Source organism: Cololabis saira, chromosome 1 (assembly GCF_033807715.1).
Source record: "Cololabis saira isolate AMF1-May2022 chromosome 1, fColSai1.1, whole genome shotgun sequence".
Taxonomy (NCBI): Eukaryota; Metazoa; Chordata; class Actinopteri; order Beloniformes; family Belonidae; genus Cololabis; species Cololabis saira.
Window position 1 is genome coordinate 24,150,437 of NC_084587.1, and position 19,348 is coordinate 24,169,784.

General features: G+C 44.8%; 2 protein-coding genes across 2 annotated transcripts; one reads left to right on the forward strand and one right to left on the reverse strand.

Moving 5' to 3' along the window:
• Positions 1-5,207: 5,207 nt before the first annotated feature.
• LOC133450379 (uncharacterized) lies at positions 5,208-7,754 on the forward strand. Its single transcript, XM_061729372.1, has one exon. The coding sequence runs from the start codon at positions 5,208-5,210 to the stop codon at positions 7,752-7,754; it is 2,547 nt and encodes an 848-aa protein (XP_061585356.1).
• Positions 7,755-13,171: 5,417 nt separating this feature from the next.
• fgfbp1b (fibroblast growth factor binding protein 1b) lies at positions 13,172-15,149 on the reverse strand. The gene has a single exon (XM_061730858.1). The coding sequence runs from the start codon at positions 15,122-15,124 to the stop codon at positions 14,468-14,470; it is 657 nt and encodes a 218-aa protein (XP_061586842.1). The 5' UTR covers positions 15,125-15,149; the 3' UTR covers positions 13,172-14,467.
• Positions 15,150-19,348: the final 4,199 nt, after the last annotated feature.

Sequence of the window (19,348 nt, forward strand, 5' to 3'; positions counted from 1 at the left end):
ACGACCAATCAGAGCAACAAACAAGGTGACGTATTCAGAGCAACTGAAAGGGAGAGTGTGTTGAGAGTGTGTGTAGAGAGGCTGGTCCTCCACCACTTGCGCCCCCTGGTGAGTTCCTCTGCGGTCGCCTACCAGGCGAGCATCTGGGTTGAGGATGCCGTCATCTTCCTGATGCAGAGGTCCTTGTCCCACCTGGAGCGGGCTGGAAACACCATGAGGATCATGTTCTATGATTTCTACAGTGCCTTCAACACCATCCAGCCAGAACGTCTGAGGGACAAACTGGACCATGCTGGGGTCTGCAAGCCGCTGACATCATGGGTCCTGGATTTACTCACCAACAGACCACAGTTTGTGAGGACAAGATGCTGTGTGTCTGACACGGTGGTCTGCAGCACAGGAGCGCCACAGGGGGCTGTCCTGGCTCCCCTCCTCTTCACCGTGTACACGGCCGACTTCACCCACCACACACCACACAAGACATAGAGATATTGGACTCTTACAAGTACCTGGGTGTTCACCTGAAAAAAAAACTGGACTGGACCATAAACACTCAGGCACTTTATAAGAAAGGCCAAAGCAGCTGCATCAGCGATCACTGAGAGGCATCGCAGGTCCTTCCTCCCCGCTGCCGTCAGACTCCACAACCAGGCTCACACTAGCAACGGACAATAACAACAAGATGTGCAATATCTTTATACCTCATACAAATCCTACCTGCTTTTTTTTGCACTACTTTTATTTTAATTCCACTGTATATACTGTTTATATTTTGTAATTATTACTTTTTATTCCCTCCCTTTTGCTGCATGTGTGTGTTGTGTGTACTGCTGCTGCGCAACGTGAATTTCCCCACTGAGGGATTAACAAACGACTATCTAATCTAATCTAATCTAATCTTGTTTAGAAGAGTAAATTAAGCTTTTACTGTTGCCTGTCGACAAAACAGCATATACATCTACCTAGCAAAGAAATTATTTGAGGGCCGTCTTCTGCTCAATTTTTGGAGACAAAGTCTGACTGTCAATACCAAAGCTGATTGGAACGAGCGTTTATCCCCAGCTGCAGCCATCGACACTGTTTACATTCCGATTACGTCATTGTCGTAATCTCTGATGATCTGTCATTGTTGTGTTAGGCCAGTCCAGTGTCGCTCTCTACAAGGATAAACACAGTTGATTGGCTCTGCAAGACTTTTGGTCATTGTTAATGAGGTCCAATGGATGGTAGCGAGATGAACCTGCGAAGCAAATTTACGTGTACATTTCTAAGTTAACCATCAAAGAAAATCAACACTAATGTTGACTAATCTCACTAATGTCCGACTCTGTTCGATCTGCAGGGTCTGTACCTACTTTTAAGAGCAAGCTAAAGACTCAGGTCTTTAAGGAGCACTTCTGCATCTAGTAGCTGCACGCACTTTAAGACGTAGCTTTCTTATATATATATTAAAAAAAATAATAATAATTATATTCTAGCACTAGCATGGCAGCACCTGTGTCCAACTCTCAGCAGTCTGACCAGCACTTATCCAGCTGGACCCTCCTATGTGATTTTGTGCTTGTGTTTGTTCTCCTAGATGTAAGTCACTTTGGATAAAAGCGTCTGCTAAATGACAGTAGTAGTAGTAGTAGTAGTAGTAGTAATGTTTCTTAACAACAAAAAATGTTTTTGTTGTTGTTGTCATTTTTATTTTTAAGGAATATGGTGCTGGTGATGATTAGGCGATCCACAGCGTACTGTACATGTTAGCATGTAGATCAGCATGCTGTAGGACACTGATCTTGGCAAGTATTGCAATCATTTATTTCAGTTCCGTCGCACCCACAATCCCACAAAGACTTACAGCTTTGATGTCAAGGTTTAAATGCTTAAAGGAGGAATTTCAAAAAACATAAACAAATCTCAGAGACATGTTTGCACTGGTTTGATTTGTCAGGAAGGCTCTTGTGTATACAATTAATTCTTAAAGACTTTGACAGAATGACACTGTTTGACGGGATACCTGCTTTGTGACATTGTGCAAAGATTTAACTTTGAAAAGTGGAGGAAAGATGGTGAAACCTCAAAGGGGATTTTTTTGAAAATATTTCCAACTTAAGTTTACCAAAGCCTGGGGTCTTTACATGTGCCCATATTGTTTGCTAAGCATGTGCAGCTCCTGCCTCAGTGAAAACGGAAACAAGATGAGACATGTACTCTTTATGACAGATACGAGAGGGAAAGGACATACCTGCCTATGACTCAGATGATTATCAACAATAATGAGCGTTTAGCTCTTTTAACCATTACAGGAATTGATGACCTTTTGAGTGAATTTGTCTTGACAGGACTGCTTTGTGTCCCAACAGTCACTGAAGACTGTACAATTGATTAAAGGGGCGCTCTGTGAATTTTACTTGTAAATGTAAGTTAATTAATTGTGAGAAAACAAACAGATGGAGAAAGCATTTTTTCCATAGGGTATGTGAAAGATCCACTATGAGCTTGACTCAAACATTTTGGTGGTCAATATTTAGGATGTGGGTGTATTTGTGAACACAACCACATTTATGGTCCAAGAAAAAACACATACATCTGAATCTGAATCTACATAACTTGAAGGTACCATGCCGCTCTTTTTGCACGTTTTAACCCATAGGCATCCATCCCACTTAACCAGAGAATTTAGTTTTTAATTTCAGTCTATAGAAGATCTTGATACGTTTTCGTTTAAGCCTCTGCAACGTCAAAAATGTCAGAAAACTCCCAGTGATGAAGGTCAAAATCAGTGAGTCATGCAAAGAGCTACAAAATGATTTTGCTGCTTTAGATCTGTTGTGTGAGTTCATGTACGTGTTCAAAAGGTGTGTGGCAACAACATCATATAATGAGCAGAGGCGGTACTCGCTACAGGCGAGTTCCACTGAAAGACCCACTAAATCCTGGCGGGAAATTGTTATGACCCAACATGTCACTAGCCACATTGTGTTAATTATATTTTTTCATGTCTGTTGATTTGTGTTTGTGAAACCAAGACAACTCAAAAGGCAACCTGCTGAAGTAATAATCCATTAACAGTTCCTTGCACGTAATTTTTATCTTAATTATCACACAATTTATCCTTCTGAAACAATGACAAGCACATTTTTCTTTGCTGGATATGTTAAATGGGACTGTGGATCGAATAGGATTGTACTTGAATTGTATTGAACTTGTTTCTTTGTAAAGTACCCTAGAAGGACTTTTGTCATGAATTGGTGTATGAATAAACTGAACTGAATTATTTAATGTGCTTAACTATTTTAGTTGGAAACATGCAGTGAAGACACACTAACCATATAGACAAAATGTTCACAGGTAACCTACACACTGCAAAAACATGACCAAACTTCTTACCTTTCTCCCTGTGATTGATTATTAAGATGTATTGTTTATGACATTGTACTAACTCATAATAGCACATATAATTTTGTAATAGTATTTCCAATCTGAATCAAGTCTTTCTGACTGTTTATGCTGAATAGTAGAAGGGATCAGATCTGACCTGGATGTTGTTGCTGACGAGAGAGAAAAGCGGCTCGGTGTGTCCGCCTTTATCACCGCGAGCTGCCTCCACGAGTGTGTCGTGAATGGTCCAGGGAAGTTAGCTGTTGATTAATTGGAGCTTAACAAGCGAATTTCGGGAGCAGGACCACGCCTCAACCACGCCCCAACCACGCCCCAACCACGCCTCAACCACGCCTCTTCCGGCACTACGCCTGTCATTCATACTTTCAAATAGTAACCGAAACCTCAGTTCATCTTCGCTCTCGTTCTTTGCACCAGAGCCGAAAACCCGTAAAAAACCTGCACTCTTTCTCGAATCTTGAATAGCTCCTTACCTGTTAGTCATGGATCTCGTCTCGTTGTCACCATCTGACGACGATTTGTTTTCAGGCGATATCCAACAAGTTTCAGAGGAGGAAAACTCCTCAGCCGCCGCCGTGCCCGAAACACCGCTCTCCCGAGCCCGACAGCCGCCCAGAACGCCGGCAAGCCGGCCAACTTCTGTCTCCTCAGCCGTCCACATCCCGCCTGGTTCATCCCTTTTGAACATCCGTCATTACTGCAGCTCACCGTCTTCCAGCCCTTCCAGCCCACGTCCGCCATCAGAGGGAAGAGGACGCGGACAATCCGGACCAGCCCATAGCCGTCGTCGCAGGTCTCCCACTCCTTCTCCCATGAGGTTAACTCAAGCTCCGCGCCATCGTCCCGACGACACAGGCTGCACAACCCGCCGGCAGTCCCAGCGTCACCACGCTCCGGCGAGAAAACCTGACGGCCGGCCTGCAGCAAACATCTCCGACTGGACCGTCGCCACACTCCAGAAAACACTCCGGGATAGAAGAATCCCCTTCCACCGAACAGATAACAAAGCCAAACTTTTCAATCACCTCATGTCCGCCTGCCAAGCCAACAGCTCCGCGGAAACCAGCTCACTTCCTGATGACGTCATCATGTCGACTCCGACGGCGCGCTGTGACGTCACCGCCCCCATTAAAGGGCCACTCCAACAAAAGCAAAAAACCAATAAACAGAAGCAAGGTCCGAAAATAGCCAGCAGAACAAGAAACACAGGCAAATCACCTACTTCAGCAGGAGCACACAGCCACATCATCCCTGGAACTTCCACCTCCCATCCGGATTTCCACCCACACCAGCAGTTTCCTCCCTCCATCCCCAAGGTCCCTGGCACCGGGTTGCCACTACAGCAGCCAGTTCCGGCTGGGGTTTCTGGCACCGGGTTGCCACTGCAGCAGCTAGATCCAGCTGGGGTTCCTGGCACCGGGTTGCCACTACAGCAGCTAGTTCCGGCTGGGGTTCCTGGCACCGGGATGCCACTGCCTCTCTCAGCCCACCTCCACCAACTACAGCAGCTAGATCCGGCCGGGGTTTCTGGCACCGGGATGCCAATGCCCTACTCAGCCCACCTCCAGCACCTAATCCACCTCCAGCACCTACAGCAGCTGACTGCAGCCGGCGTTTCTGGCACCGGGATGCCACAACAGCAGCTAGTTCCGGCTGGGGTTCCTGGCACCGGGATGCCACTGCCTCTCTCAGCCCACCTCCACCAACTACAGCAGCTAGATCCGGCCGGGGTTTCTGGCACCGGGATGCCACTGCCCCCCTCAGCCCACCTCCACCAACTACATCAGCTAACTTCGGCCGGGGTCACTAGCACCGGGATGCTAGCAACCCCCGCCATGCCCTTCCAGCAGCCCCCCAGTTTCCTTCCTCAAACCGTTCCGGCCCCGCAGGCAACCGCTCATTTCACCCTGTCCACAGCCAACCCCGCCGTCCGTCATCCCAATACTTTCGCTTCCCGCCCTTCTCCAGTTCCGGCCAACCTGCGTAAGCAAATAATCGATGGTAACTACATCAATCTTGCACTCCTCCTCATGCCTTCCCTCCACCAACCACCCGCAGACAAACAGCTCCAAGACCAGGAAGGGTGTCCCCCCCCGAGAGGAAAGTCATCCACCCTCTCCAAAGAGCTTACACCCACAGAATTCGCATATGCGTTCTCTCTCTACAGAGACGTCATGTGCGCCTCGTTTCCTTTACGTCGCCAGGAACTGGACGACTATCTTTCCAACATCCTCAATCTGGCCCTCCGCTTCGGAGGAAACGGTTTCTATCTCTATCACATCCACTTCGCTTCGGAAGCGGCAGCTCGCCTCCAGCAGTTTAATGAAGCCACATACTGGGGCACACTAGATACCGAGCTTTATTGCCGCATCTTCGCCGCCCGCACAGCCTTAACATGTTCCTTGTGCGGTGCCGCTTCACACCCAGCTTCATCCTGCTCCATTCCCGCCCACGCCGGGCCTCATTCCACCCGAGCGAGACCGTCAGCTTTCTCCCATTTGTCTTCAGCAGCGCCGCCACCACCCCTACTCCCTAAGCACACACCATCCAACCCATCCGTCAGCATTCCCGTTACCAAGGGCATCGATGCCAGAGGCAGGCCCATAATGCATCAGGGAGGCCGCTCCATCTGCAACAATTTTAATGACACCGGCTGCCACATGTCCCAGTGCCGCTTCCTCCACGTCTGCTCTTACTGCGGCGGCGGACACGCCCGCCCCGCCTGCCCGCACAACCCAACTTCGCAGAAACTAGGTGAGCATCTCTCCACACCCATCAACATTCCCGCTCTAGGGGTGGCACTTCGTAACCACCCCAATCCGTGCTTCGTTAAGTTCCTCGTCAAAGGGTTCAGTGAAGGTTTCCACCCCGGCATCATCTCATCTCCATCCTCATCTTACGAATGCAAAAATCTACTGTCCGCCATAAACGAGCCGGAGTCAGTCGATCGCTTGCTCGCCAAGGAAGTCAAAGAAGGCTTCATGATCGGCCCGTTCCCTCATCCCCCCTTCCCGAACTTTCGAATCAGCCCCCTCGGCATTACAACCAGGAAATACTCAGGAAAGAAACGTATCATCGTCGATCTCTCAGCGCCCCATGGAAGTTTCATCCCAAGCATCAATAGCTTGATTCCAAGCGAAGACTTCTCCCTTCACTACGCCACCATCAACCACGCCATCGCCCTCATTAAACTCGCCGGGAAAGGCTCGTGGCTCTCAAAAGCGGATATCACCAGCGCTTTCAAGGTTCTTCCTATTCACCCAGACTTCTGGCAATACTTCGGCGTCCGCTGGCGAGGTGCATACTACTTCGCAGTCAGGCTCACCTTCGGCTGCAAGAGCAGCCCCAAACTTTTCGATACCTTTTCAGAGGCCCTCTGCTGGATCCTCTCCAACAACCACGGCATTCCTTTCCTCGTCCATCTCTTGGACGATTTCCTCGTCATTACCCCTCCCTCATCGCCACCCGCTTCTGGCTTGGTCACCCTGACTTCCGTCTTCTCCGAACTCGGGGTTCCATTGTCCGCCGAGAAAACAGAGGGCCCCTCCACTTCCCTCGAATTCCTCGGAATCACTCTCGACACAGATCTCTTTCAGGCTTCTCTTCCAACCGAAAAGCTCAACCGTATCAGTCTTCTCATTTCCAATTTCCTCTTAGCCCCAGGCTGCACCAAACGCCAACTCCTCTCTCTCCTAGGCCACCTCAATTTCGCCATGCGCATTATTCCCCAAGGGCGGGCCTTCATCTCCCACTTGCTATCCATCGCTTCCGCCGTTCCATCTCTCTTGTCTCCCATCTCCCTAGACAACTCGAGTCGTGCCGAGCTTCGTTTGTGGCTCAACCTCCTTGCCACCTGGAATGGGATCACTTTCTTTTATGATGACCAACTGGCTCACCCCCACGATATCAATCTTTACACCGATGCCGCCCCTTCAATCGGTTTTGGGGGTTTCTACGACGGCAGATGGTTTGCAGCAGGATGGCCCCCAGAGCTCGCAAACGAACACTACACGGCTTCTTCCGCTCTCTACGAGATCTATCCCATTTCAGTGGCCGCCATTCTCTGGGGCCACGAATGGACCCGCAAGTCCATTCTCATCTACTCAGACAACCTTGCAGTAGTCGACATAATCAACAAAGGACGCTCAAACTCCTCATCCATCATGCCCTTCATGCGCCGCCTAGTCTGGCACTCGGTCATACATCAATACATCCTCCGTGCAGCACATGTCCCCGGTCACTCCAACACCATCGCTGACTCTCTTTCCCGTTTCTCATTCCAGAAATTCAGAAGCTTGGCCCCACATGCGGATCCTTCTCCAACACCGGTTCCTCCTTATTCTGCTTTGACCTTCAACGTGTAAACCCAGCACTAAGACCCCTGATCATCGAATCCCAGAACGCCATCATCAACAGCCTATCACCCACTACCTTATCAGCATACTGGACCGCCTGGAGAAGTTTCCGTTCATTTCATATTAGACACAACATAACCTTCCCATCATTCGACCTCATCACCCTGTCTAGCTACATCACCTTCGCCCATTCCGCTATGGCTGTTAAGACACAGACCATCAAAGTCTACCTCTGCGGTATCAATTTTTTCTCCAAGCTCCTAACCGGCAGTCCAAGCCCAGCCTCTAATCATCCTCAGGTCACCGCTCTTCTTAAAGGACTTCTTCGTCAAGAACCAGCCCAGAATCCACGCCGTCTTCCCCTTACTGCTAGTTTATTAACAACATGTATCCACACCATCCGCTCCGGTTACAGCACCCCCCACGTCGCTCGAACACTCGAAGCCATGTTCTTGCTTGCCTTTTATGGCTTCCTTAGATGCTCCGAATTTACTGCGCCCACCATCCACTTCAACCCACGCCGCCACGCATGCATCTCCGACCTGTCTCTTTTCTCCGTCGACACCCTAGTCTTCTACCTGAAGCAAACCAAGACCAATCAATCAGGTCCACCAACACCAGTATTCTACTTTAAAGACCAATCACCTCTTAATACTTTCGAGACCCTGGCCTATTATTTGTCATTCCGGAAATCACAGAGCTCGTCTTCGACAGATCCTCTTTTCGTGTCCGAATCAGGACACGTCGTCACCAGATTCTGGTTTCACCATCACTTCCGTCAGATACTCTCCTTATCCGGTATCTCTCCCACGCACTACTCCGGTCACTCCTTCAGGATCGGAGCCGCCACTTCAGCCTCCCGCAACGGCATCCCAGAGCACCCCATACAGCTCATGGGCCGCTGGTCCTCCCGAACCTACCACCGCTACATTCGTTCCGATCTCAGCGACCTCAGATCCGCTCAGTCCCATCTCCTTAAGTAATCGGTTTTGGGGGTCCGTCGTTGCCCGGGCGCTGCGGCGGATCCCCTACCAGCTTCCCCACAACGCTTCGATCGAACTCCGGATCATCATCACCAATCATCGCCATCATCATCGCCATCATCATCGCCTTCATCATCACCGTCATCATCACCATCAACTCCTAATAAATCTGTTAAACGTATCTCGTTGATGGCGTGGTCCTTGCTAGTGAATTGGAGCTTAACAAGCGAATTTCGGGAGCAGGACCACGCCTCAACCACGCCCCAACCACGCCCCAACCACGCCTCAACCACGCCTCAACCACGCCTCAACCACGCCTCTTCCGGCACTACGCCTGTCATTCATACTTTCAAATAGTAACCGAAACCTCAGTTCATCTTCGCTCTCGTTCTTTGCACCCCTCCCCCCCATCCCTTTCTCTCCTCCTTCTCCCTCTCTTTCTCTATCTCTTAGAGTCCTAGGGGGTCCGTCGTTGCCCGGGCGCTGCGGCGGATCCCCTACCAGCTTCCCCACAACGCTTCGATCGAACTCCGGATCATCATCACCAATCATCGCCATCATCATCGCCATCATCATCGCCTTCATCATCACCGTCATCATCACCATCAACTCCTAATAAATCTGTTAAACGTATCTCGTTGATGGCGTGGTCCTTGCTAGTGAACAGATGAGTCGAACAAGGAAACCCCTTTACATCCATCAATCTGGCAGAAATAGTCATTGTTTGGGTCATTTTGCAAAGGATGAGACGTTTACTGTAAATGGAATCACTTTGGAATTGTGGTTTGAATCCATTTGGTAAAAATTGCATTTAAAGGTATTGTGACATAATTTTTAACATGCTTTTAACACTATTAAAAGTCTTGGCCAATATCCCTCAAATGTGTCTAAAAGGGTGTAACAAGAAAAACTTCACTCCAGTACTCCATGTCTGGCTTTTTTTATGACGGTGTTTTTTGCGCAGTGAAAAACGCGTCCTTTTCCCCCTTTCTGTCAATCATTGCCTCGCTCCTCCTCCCAACCCCCCCACCCCCCGATCCTCCACTCCTCCTCTCCCCCAAACTCCCCGCACACAGCAGACAGTGGATCAATGGTATGTGATTTTGTCTTGCACACCGTCCACGGGCTGAGCCTCGATCAGAAGGACTCAGGCCCCCGACCGAGCAAGCGGTCTTCCGTACGCCACATTTCCCACGCCCGCCGCTCGGACGGGGATTCGGCGCTGAGCTCTTCCCTCTTCGCTCGCCGCTACTGAGGGAATCCTTGTTAGTTTCTTTTCCTCCGCTTAGTAATATGCTTAAATTCAGCGGGTTGTCTCGTCTGATCTGAGGTCGTAGGCGAAAAAAAAAGGAGAGCGCGGGTGGAGAGGAGAGAGGCGGTGGCCGTCTCTCTCCCTCCAGCCTGCGGCTCAGTGCTGATGGGCAGGGAGCTGGGTGGAGGGGGCGGTGATTTAGCCGGTCTATACGTATAGGTCCGCCACCCAACCAGATGCGCCGTTTTTGCATAATTATGCGGAAAATTCCCAGAAAGCACACAATACACTGAATGTTAAAAGTTCGTTTTTTTGGGTGTAATTGATGTCAAGACACCCAACTAAACACAAAAAATCAAGAAAAATTTGTTTTTCATGTCACAATCCCTTTAATGTGGTCTTCAGCTGTTCAGACTGTCAAACAAAACTATCAAAATACAATCTGGATGTGCTAAAAGTTGGAGTTTGGCTAGTAGTGTGAACTTATCTGAGGTCAAGGGATCTCTGACATTGTCTGCCATAATTCAGCTGTTCAGTGTACGACTGCTGATATCATCACATCTTCAATGATGGTCGTCTTTAATCTGGCACAACCCAAAATCACACCAGTGTAGACTAGTATATCTCAGGTCTCAGGGGGAAAAAAAGAAAGAAATGTTAAAATACCTTAGAGTCCACAGGGGAAGTCACATGTTCATCCACCAAAAACACCTGAGCAGATTCTGATGGTGTTTTTACTAAACCACTATCAATTTATTTCGATTTTGTTAGTAGTTGTAGTTCATTTGACAGAAATAGAAGGCGTCAATAAAAGCTGCTGTAAATGCATCAGAGTGAGTGAAGAGCTTTGGTCCTTGGTGTGGTGCCGTGCCAGCCCAAAAACAAAAAACCTCAAGAGTACTGAAATCACAGTCAAAGAGCACAGTAATGAAAATATAATATAATATTAACAAAAATATCATGCAAGGCAGCCTCACAATATTGCATAGAGGATACATAATATTGTTAATGATATTAATGAAGAAACAGATTTACAACTACTTTGTACAATACGAGGAAACACACAGACAAACCCATGAACGCTTGCAGGAACTGTGCATGAAGTAATACCAAGACAGAAAAACAGAATGTTCTGTTCTGGATTAAAGAAAATAGCAGCAGTGAAAGAGTGAGAACACGCAGGTACAACAGGCGTTTTGTTTTGACACAGCTGAGTACCAATTAACCATTTCTGTATTTGGGAAATCTCCAGTAGTCACTGTGATGGAGTCCCGTTCTTAAAAGAGAAAGCAAACTGACCACATTGACTTTAAATTGAAGTATTCCTTTACTTCCACTCAGATCCATTTTTGAGCAGCATGGTATTAATTTTCATTTTTAATCTACTTATACCTTAAAAAGAAAATGGTAGCTCTTTAAAAATTATATTGGTGTGTTAAGAAAAACACATCAAGGCCTACATGGAATTCAAATTGTTACATTTTAATGAACGTACAACGGATATTAAGCCTTTTCAACCCAGTGATGCCTCAAATTTCTAGCACATACAGCTGGACCCCTTCAAATTGTATCTTAAGAATTTGCTTAACAATCATGAATTAAAAACAGATTGCAGTTTATATTTCTTGGGGAAAATAATATAGTTTAATAATAAAACCGTTTTTTTTCCCAAATAGAGCTTCTTTCTGAGCTTAAGCCCTTTTTTTGGGACTTTGAAGAACACACCTAGCCTGATGCACTCTCTGTTCATGTTGGCACTCTATCACAGCTTCTTCATTATGCTGCTGCTCTTCACCTCTCTACAACCGTAAGACCACACTTCCCCTATGGTTGAGTCCTTTTACTGGTTTCCTCTCCATTTCAGGATGAACTATAAGATTGTAGTGTTGGTTTTCAAAGCTCCTCATCTTATATTGCCACCCTCATGCGCTCCTTTAAAATGTGCTTCATAATTTAAGATCTGCTTGTGGACTGGATTGGAGTAACTCCTCTCTGGCTTAAGTCCTAAAATTACATAAATTTGCTATAACTAACTTTGTAAACCCTTTCTGACAGAAAGTGGTGGATCGTCCACCATTTAAAAGAATCAACCTACATGACAAGTAAAGGAATACGTGTGGAGGATACACAGATGCACACATTAAAAAGGTGTCCTCATTTCCTTCCTCCCCCTTGACCTCTAACCTCTAACTACTTCCTGACTGTGTGCTGCTGCTGGAATGTGGCAATATGTCTAGCCTAGCACAATATGTCCACAGACTCCGTTTTTGTGCTGTCAAAGATGTTAAAAGGTGGAAATCATTCTCAAGTTGTCCATCTGGGGGGACAAAGAGCAGGTCAGAGGTGATGAAGGTCAAGACCAGACCGGAAAGCATTGATATCCACATCTGGGGTTGCACTTGTTTAGGGATGACTCATTAACACACACACACACACACACACATTCGTCACACTCCTTCAAATGCAACGAGCTGCTGAGTGTAATGAAACACTGCTGCAGGAAACCAGAGAAGCAAACCTTATGTTTGGCTGCCCAGTTGTGTATTTGAGTCTTTTCATGAGTGTGTGTTGCCTTATCTTTATAACAACAGCTTGACTTAACCTCTTCCGGATGGACTTTTTCCATTCTCCATCCACTCTGTTGTTGTCTGTATGTATATATATATGTATATATATATATAGTTTTTTTTAATCTAGCATATGTGTTTGTGTGTATATGTATACAAATGTAGACGTGTGTATATATATTTATTTTACTTTATTTTTTTCAACCCCGTATATCTATTCTTGTGTAGGTTGCAGTGATACTGGAATTTCCCCCTGGGGGATCAATAAAGTATATCTTTATCTTTATATGCTTTACTCTGTCACTGGTGTGCAGCAGGGCTCTGATGTTGACAACAAAAGGTTTACAATGTGTATATTGTAATCTTAGATTTCAGCTGTTTTAGTCTCAATGGTGTGGCAGGGTTCCTACCATGCTCCTCAAAGTTACATAGTGCCAGTGAAGGCGATACAGACCCCTCAGACCATGACAGAGGTGTCATTAAACCTGTTGGAAGTTGATGTACCATCACAATGACTCTGGAAATATGATATTAAGGTGGAAAAGTTACGTAGTGTCGCTTTAACACTCCATATTATCCTGTATTATATGATAGTAGCCAACAAGCAACACTGTAATAGGAGAAAGTATTTATTTGCGGTGCATAAAAGTGGTGTTGATACAATTTTAGAGTGGTTAAACAGAGGTAGAGGAAAATTATCACAAAAAAATAATCACTTCTGTCTAATAACAAAAGGTAAAATAGCCATTCAAGACTACTTTTCTTTACAGTAAAATATTCATGGTTTGCAGGACAGCATATTTTCTGAACAAAACAGTAACTCTGTAGCAACGCAGGAAGCATAATCAGTGATTAGGGGAAGGTGTCAAATATGAGTCTATAAAATTGAGAATCGTTTGTATTGAGAGTAAATGTGTAATTAAAGCTGTTTAATAGAAATTAAAACTTTATTTGTCAAAATAGATTATTCAAAGAAGAAAGCACAGCCTATTCTGAGACATAATGGATTCCCAATAGAATTGTAAAACAAAAAAACTCCTGAACAGCATGCATTGAAGAGCAGAGCTATCAGTGTTTTTTCCATTGCAATAGATAATTTTTATAGTTTCATGATGTGGTTTTGTTTTATATGTTTATCTGTAAAGACATTATATTCATCTGACAAATCAGACACACACTGAGCACACTGAGAAAAAATGTTGCCAAGATAATATACTTCTAAGGACTATAGGCCTAGTGGTTAAAAAGTAGTATAACTGCTCAGGTACAACTGGTTTCCTTGTAATTATTGAACTAGGCCACCGCCCATAAATTACTACATTTGAAGGAAAATAAAAATAATTTTCAGTTCAGATTTGCTGAGACACGACACCCTTCTGATAAATAAGCACATCTGAGCACAGTAGTGTAATATATTAATATGGGCGCACGTGATACACTGCAAAAACTCAAAATCTTAACAAGAATATTTGTCTTATTTCTAGTTAAAATGTCTAATTTTTAGTCAAAAAAATCTCATTACACTTCAAACAAGACTCATCACTGGAAAAAAACAACAATGTTCATCGGTTTCAAGTAGATTTTCACTTAAAATAAGTAGAAAAATCTGCCAGTGGAACAAGATTTTTTAATGAGAAGATAAATCTTGTCCCACTGGCAGATTTTTCTACTTATTTCAAGTGAAAATGTACTTGAAACAGGTGAAAATGGTCAAATAACAAGTTATTTTTCTGGTAATGACTCTTGTTTTAAGTGTAATGAGATTTTTTGACTAAAAATGAAACATTTTAACTAGAAATAAGACAAATATTCCTGGTAAGATTTTGAGTTTTTGCATAGTTGGAGATAACCACGTTCACGTGTGTTAAATACACAAACTCTGCTTGATTCCACATCAATCAGAGCTGTTGTCTGCCTGAGCTAGCAGTCGTCGCTCTGCAGCATGGACAGGAAGAAGGTGCACACGCTGGCCCAGGAGCTGCTGCAGTACTCCCCCGCGGTCCTGCGGTGGTCCGCGGGCTTGGAGCAGGCCGTCGGCCGGCTGGACGCGGGTCTCGCGGGCGGGTTGGACGCGGTGGGACGCTGCAGCTCCGGTCTCGGCTCCAGAACTCCGGACTGAGCTCCAATGACCGAAGTGGAGACGTCCAGCTTGAAGTGCGCATCCTTTGGCGCCTGCTTGCACATGCCGGCCTTGACGAGAGCGCGCTCGTCCCGGCACACTCTGCCCTGCAGCTTCTTCAGTGCGCGGCCCGCTTGTTTCCAGAAGCCCTTGGGGTCGGAGCGGTAACCCGGGCAGCTCTGGGGTTTGCCCACGTAATTGCAGGCCAGGTCGGTGATTCCGCCCTTGACCCTGGCCTCTGCGTCCTCGCAGGTGACCCGCAGCGTCACCGCGTCTCCGACCTCCTGCGCGCTCCAGGCGCACTGCATGGACCCGCTGGGGAACTTCCCCCGGCCGGAGGCCGCGCTCCTGCGGCCGCTCCTGCTGCCGCTCCGCTGCGCTCTCCCGGAGACCAGAGAGACCTGCTGCTGCAGGAAAACCACCAGCAACCAGGAGGACAGACCCTTCAGCAGCAACATCTCCTCTTAGAGTACACACGTCTTTCACTGAGAGGACACACCAGAAGACAAAATATGATTAGACAAAACAGCATTTAATTTATTTATTTTTTCAAATTAATTTCAATTCAATTAAAATCACTTTATTTATCCCCAAGGGGGAATTTAAAAGGCATGACAGCAGCTTAAGGACATACAAACAAACACACAATTGCACATAACAGATTTTCAACATTTAAAATACGTGTGTTTTAAAGTGCAGTTAGCTTTCTGGGGTCTAAAAAAAGGGTTAAGATGAGTAAAAAAAATTATGTTATTATATAATTATGGTTCTGCGTTAAATCGACGCAGAGACTACGGCGTGGGGTACGCGGCGAGCGCAGCGTACGGTGCGTGTCGCCGCGTACCCTACGCCGTAGGGCTGCGTTGGTGTAACGCGGAACCATAAACCAGCCTTAAGAGTTCTTACAGGCTGCCCGATGATTTTAGAGCAGACCTTCACTGTGTTCAACAGGCGGTTTCTGTACTGCAGTGTGATCGAATAAAACCAACATTTAAAAGAAAAGGTTACCACATTTTCCATAAAAGCATAATAAAATATTGTGAGAATGTTATTTCACCTTTATTTAACCAGATAAAAGACCCATTGAGATCAAGACCTTTTTTTAGGGTGACCTGGCCAAGGAAGGCAGCAAGCACACGTCCACAAATAACACACAAATAACAGCAATCACAAAATAAACATTAAAATGAGAGTGCAAACTGTTTTAGCAGATAAATTGCAGTAGTGGTGACTTCAGTAACATGTAGGAAAAAAACAACAACTTCAGTAATAATTTAAAAACACGGGCACATGTAGTTTAAAAACACATGCACTGCCGAAAGGATTCTCGTTGTCGGTCTTTTAGAAAAGAGCGAAAGGCGAAATAAGTTCAGGCATTTTCAGTTCAAATTGCAGGATATTCCAAGCAGGGAGCGCAGAGAAACTAAAAGTTAGTCCGAACACGAGGAAAAGCCAGGTGCAAAATGTAATTAGATCTAAAAGCATGGCAAAATTAGCAAAATTATGCCATTACATGATTTAGTTGTAAAATATTTAGCTTTTATGTTTTTTAGTCATTGTACAACTAATCATACGCAGTTAGAATGACTTGTGAAAAGATTATAGCCTATACTGTATATGGGGGAAAAAAAGGTAAGGCACAATACTGAGTAACTTACCGGAATGAAGTGTTGAGGTGTGAAAACAGTCTTTTGTGGCTCCCCGTGCTCTGGCACATGGCTTTCATACATGCTTTTATGTGTAACACGCCCACCATTCAGCGCACGCTCTCAGGTACGCATGTCCGAGCAAACTCATTGACAAAAATCTTGGCAGTAGCTTCCAAAGGGAATGCCTTTGTGTGGCCTGACCTGACGTGCCCACAACCGAACTGGCGCCTTCAACGGCTATGGAGCCGGAGATATAAAGAGAGCCAGAGCTGGTGGTTTATCTGCGTGTCTGAACAGCCTTAATGATTTATTAGAATGTCATTTTAACAACATATGCTCTACTGTAGCTACTCCAATATTTCCCCCAATCTTTTTTTCCTGCATTAAGTCATCAGGAGTTTAAACTCAGATCAGCATGATGTTTTCAGGCTGATTTTGTCTATAACAGAGGGAACAACTCCTGTTGTGATGACATAAGATCTCTGACAAAGACCCAGAGCAAAAAACAAAAACAAGGGAACAAGATTCCAACTGAGCAAATGTATCCATAATAAAAAAAAGGTTTTGAAAAGGTATAACGAAACAATTATATACCAACAACACAATTAATTAATTTTTTTCATCATAAAATTGAGACTTTTGTTTTCATGGCTTCAAAAAACCCTTAGCCTGTTTTACACTCTCAGTTTCACTAATGGTTGGTTGATTGACATTAAAAAGGACTTTTTTTTTTAATTTCTTTGCTCAAGAGCATACATTTGGATGCCTGAATTTGTTTAAATGATAAAAAAAGACCCATATATAACACAACCCTGTCACTTTGTGTCCACTGGAGTCTAAAAATGTGTCATCAATGAGCCATTCAGATTGGAAGGAACTGGGACATCACAAACCCAGTTCAGAGTAGAACTACCCATCTTACTCTTCTTCATCTCCCATATTTACATCCTGTTGAATTTCCTGCATCTGGGTAGTGGGCAGTGCAAGTTTGTAACTTCAGTATTAAAAGATGAATTCCCACCAGAGAGGGGTGGAGTCTAGTTTAGCATCTGACTCTGCCCTCCCGAGAAAATAAGCTGCAACCAAAGGGCTACATCCAGTTTGCTAGTCTGTCATCAACATGGAAAACAAATACCTTGCAGTTGTTCAAACAACAGAGTGAATCCATCTCCACCACTGACCACCACATTAACATATCCAGCTTTACAACAGAAATAAACAAGTTTAACAGCTTTTATCTCCAGAGTTCACATCATTGACAACTGTAAGGAAGGTGAGAGAGAGTCACTGCTACATTGCAGTCAATGGTGTCAAACAGATAGAGTCCTCCCGTTGAGCCACCTTTGGCCCTGGACCATTCCAAGACCCTTCCAGGATGACTAACCGGACCACTAGCCAACTGGTTTATGGCCAGCTTTGCCACAGGTTATAAAATTGTTACGAGGGCCAAATGTGGCCCAAAGGCCCAAAGACAATGCAGATGTGGGCTACTGCTAGTGGACATGTGGCTGAGTTTAAGAAGGCACCAGGAGTCAGCACAGTTAAGCCAAAGAACACTACAGATGGGGAACATGTTTGGACCAGAGAATATTTGTAATTCGGGTTTTACCTGTTACACCAAGACATTTTCCCTTGGAGTTGGTGGTGACCAAAATTGACCTTAAAGAGCGTTACATCAGTGACTCAAGGTGAATAGAACAATTTCTCCTAATTATTTACGTATTGAATAACTGCTGAAGAGTTTCATACAGTAAAATTCAGTGTTTAACACATTTATAATCTTTTTTCCAGCATCACTTCTCATAAATCCTAAATTGTTATTAACAAACTTGACATCAGTGTAAATATGTTTTTTTACATTAAGTTTTACTATAAAGTTGTTTTATAACTACAGTGCCAACGCAGACACAGCACCGACCATCACATGCACTTTTACTTTTATGACAAAATAAAACATTGTTCTCGATGAACAACTGCTGCAGATTTCTTTTCTCACTGACCACACCGTCAGATCTAACCGTCTTTATTCTGTCTTTAGCACCAATATTGATTGTGGAGTAACACATTTACTAGAGGACAGTTCCTTTTCTCCTCATAAATCTTTTTTTTTTTGGACAGTCTTCTTCCTTTGAAATCCACCTGACTTTAAAGCCACGCTGTTCAATGTGTACTTAGTACAGCAGTATGTGTTGGCTGTTTCCTGCTGTATTAATCTCTGTTTTATGTATCTTAGTTTGTACTGTGGTTTAGGTTCTTTTCTCTTATTTTCCACTTTCTTCAGGTTCCCATTTTGCTGCGTTGTCAAGTCCTGCTTGACATTCAACATCTGCTCCCTCAGTCTAGTTACCTCCCCTGCATTCAGTCAGTTAATCTCTTCCAGTGCGTACACTCCTTAGTTGCCATTGTTCCTCATCGGGCCTTCTGTTTATGTTGAGTTAAAACTACCAGTCTTTTTTTCCCGACTCTTTTTGCCAGCCACTTTGAACTTTTAGATCTTTTGTTAGCTAGTTATTGGACTTCCTGCACAACGTTTGTTTGTTTGACAACGTTTTTGAACAAAATCTGTTCAAATTTGCCTTTACAGGAAATGTAACATAAACATTTTGTTTTTAGAACACAAATCAGCCTGTTTGACATTTTTGCTTATGATTAAATGTAGAAATGATGCCAGGTCGACCATACAAAAGTCTAACAGGAATAGATTTCCATAGCATCATAAGTTGTTGAAATATCAGAAGACTTCAGCAAATATTTGTTTATGATGTATATACATAAAACTTTAACAGTTTCTGCTCCATTTTCAGCTAATTTCTCAAATCCTGGCTAAATTGATGATGTATTGTCAGAAGAAGGTTCTGGTTTCACCCTCTGAAAGTTTAGATTTTTTGAACGCACAGAATACCTCAAAGGAAACCTATGCAGGTGCTGGATTTTGTCAAAGTTGCTGATTATGCAGAATGGATTCAAAAATACTTATGAAAGTACAAATCCTGTTCTTACACATATACAGTTCCACGAAACTTGGCGAAAGTA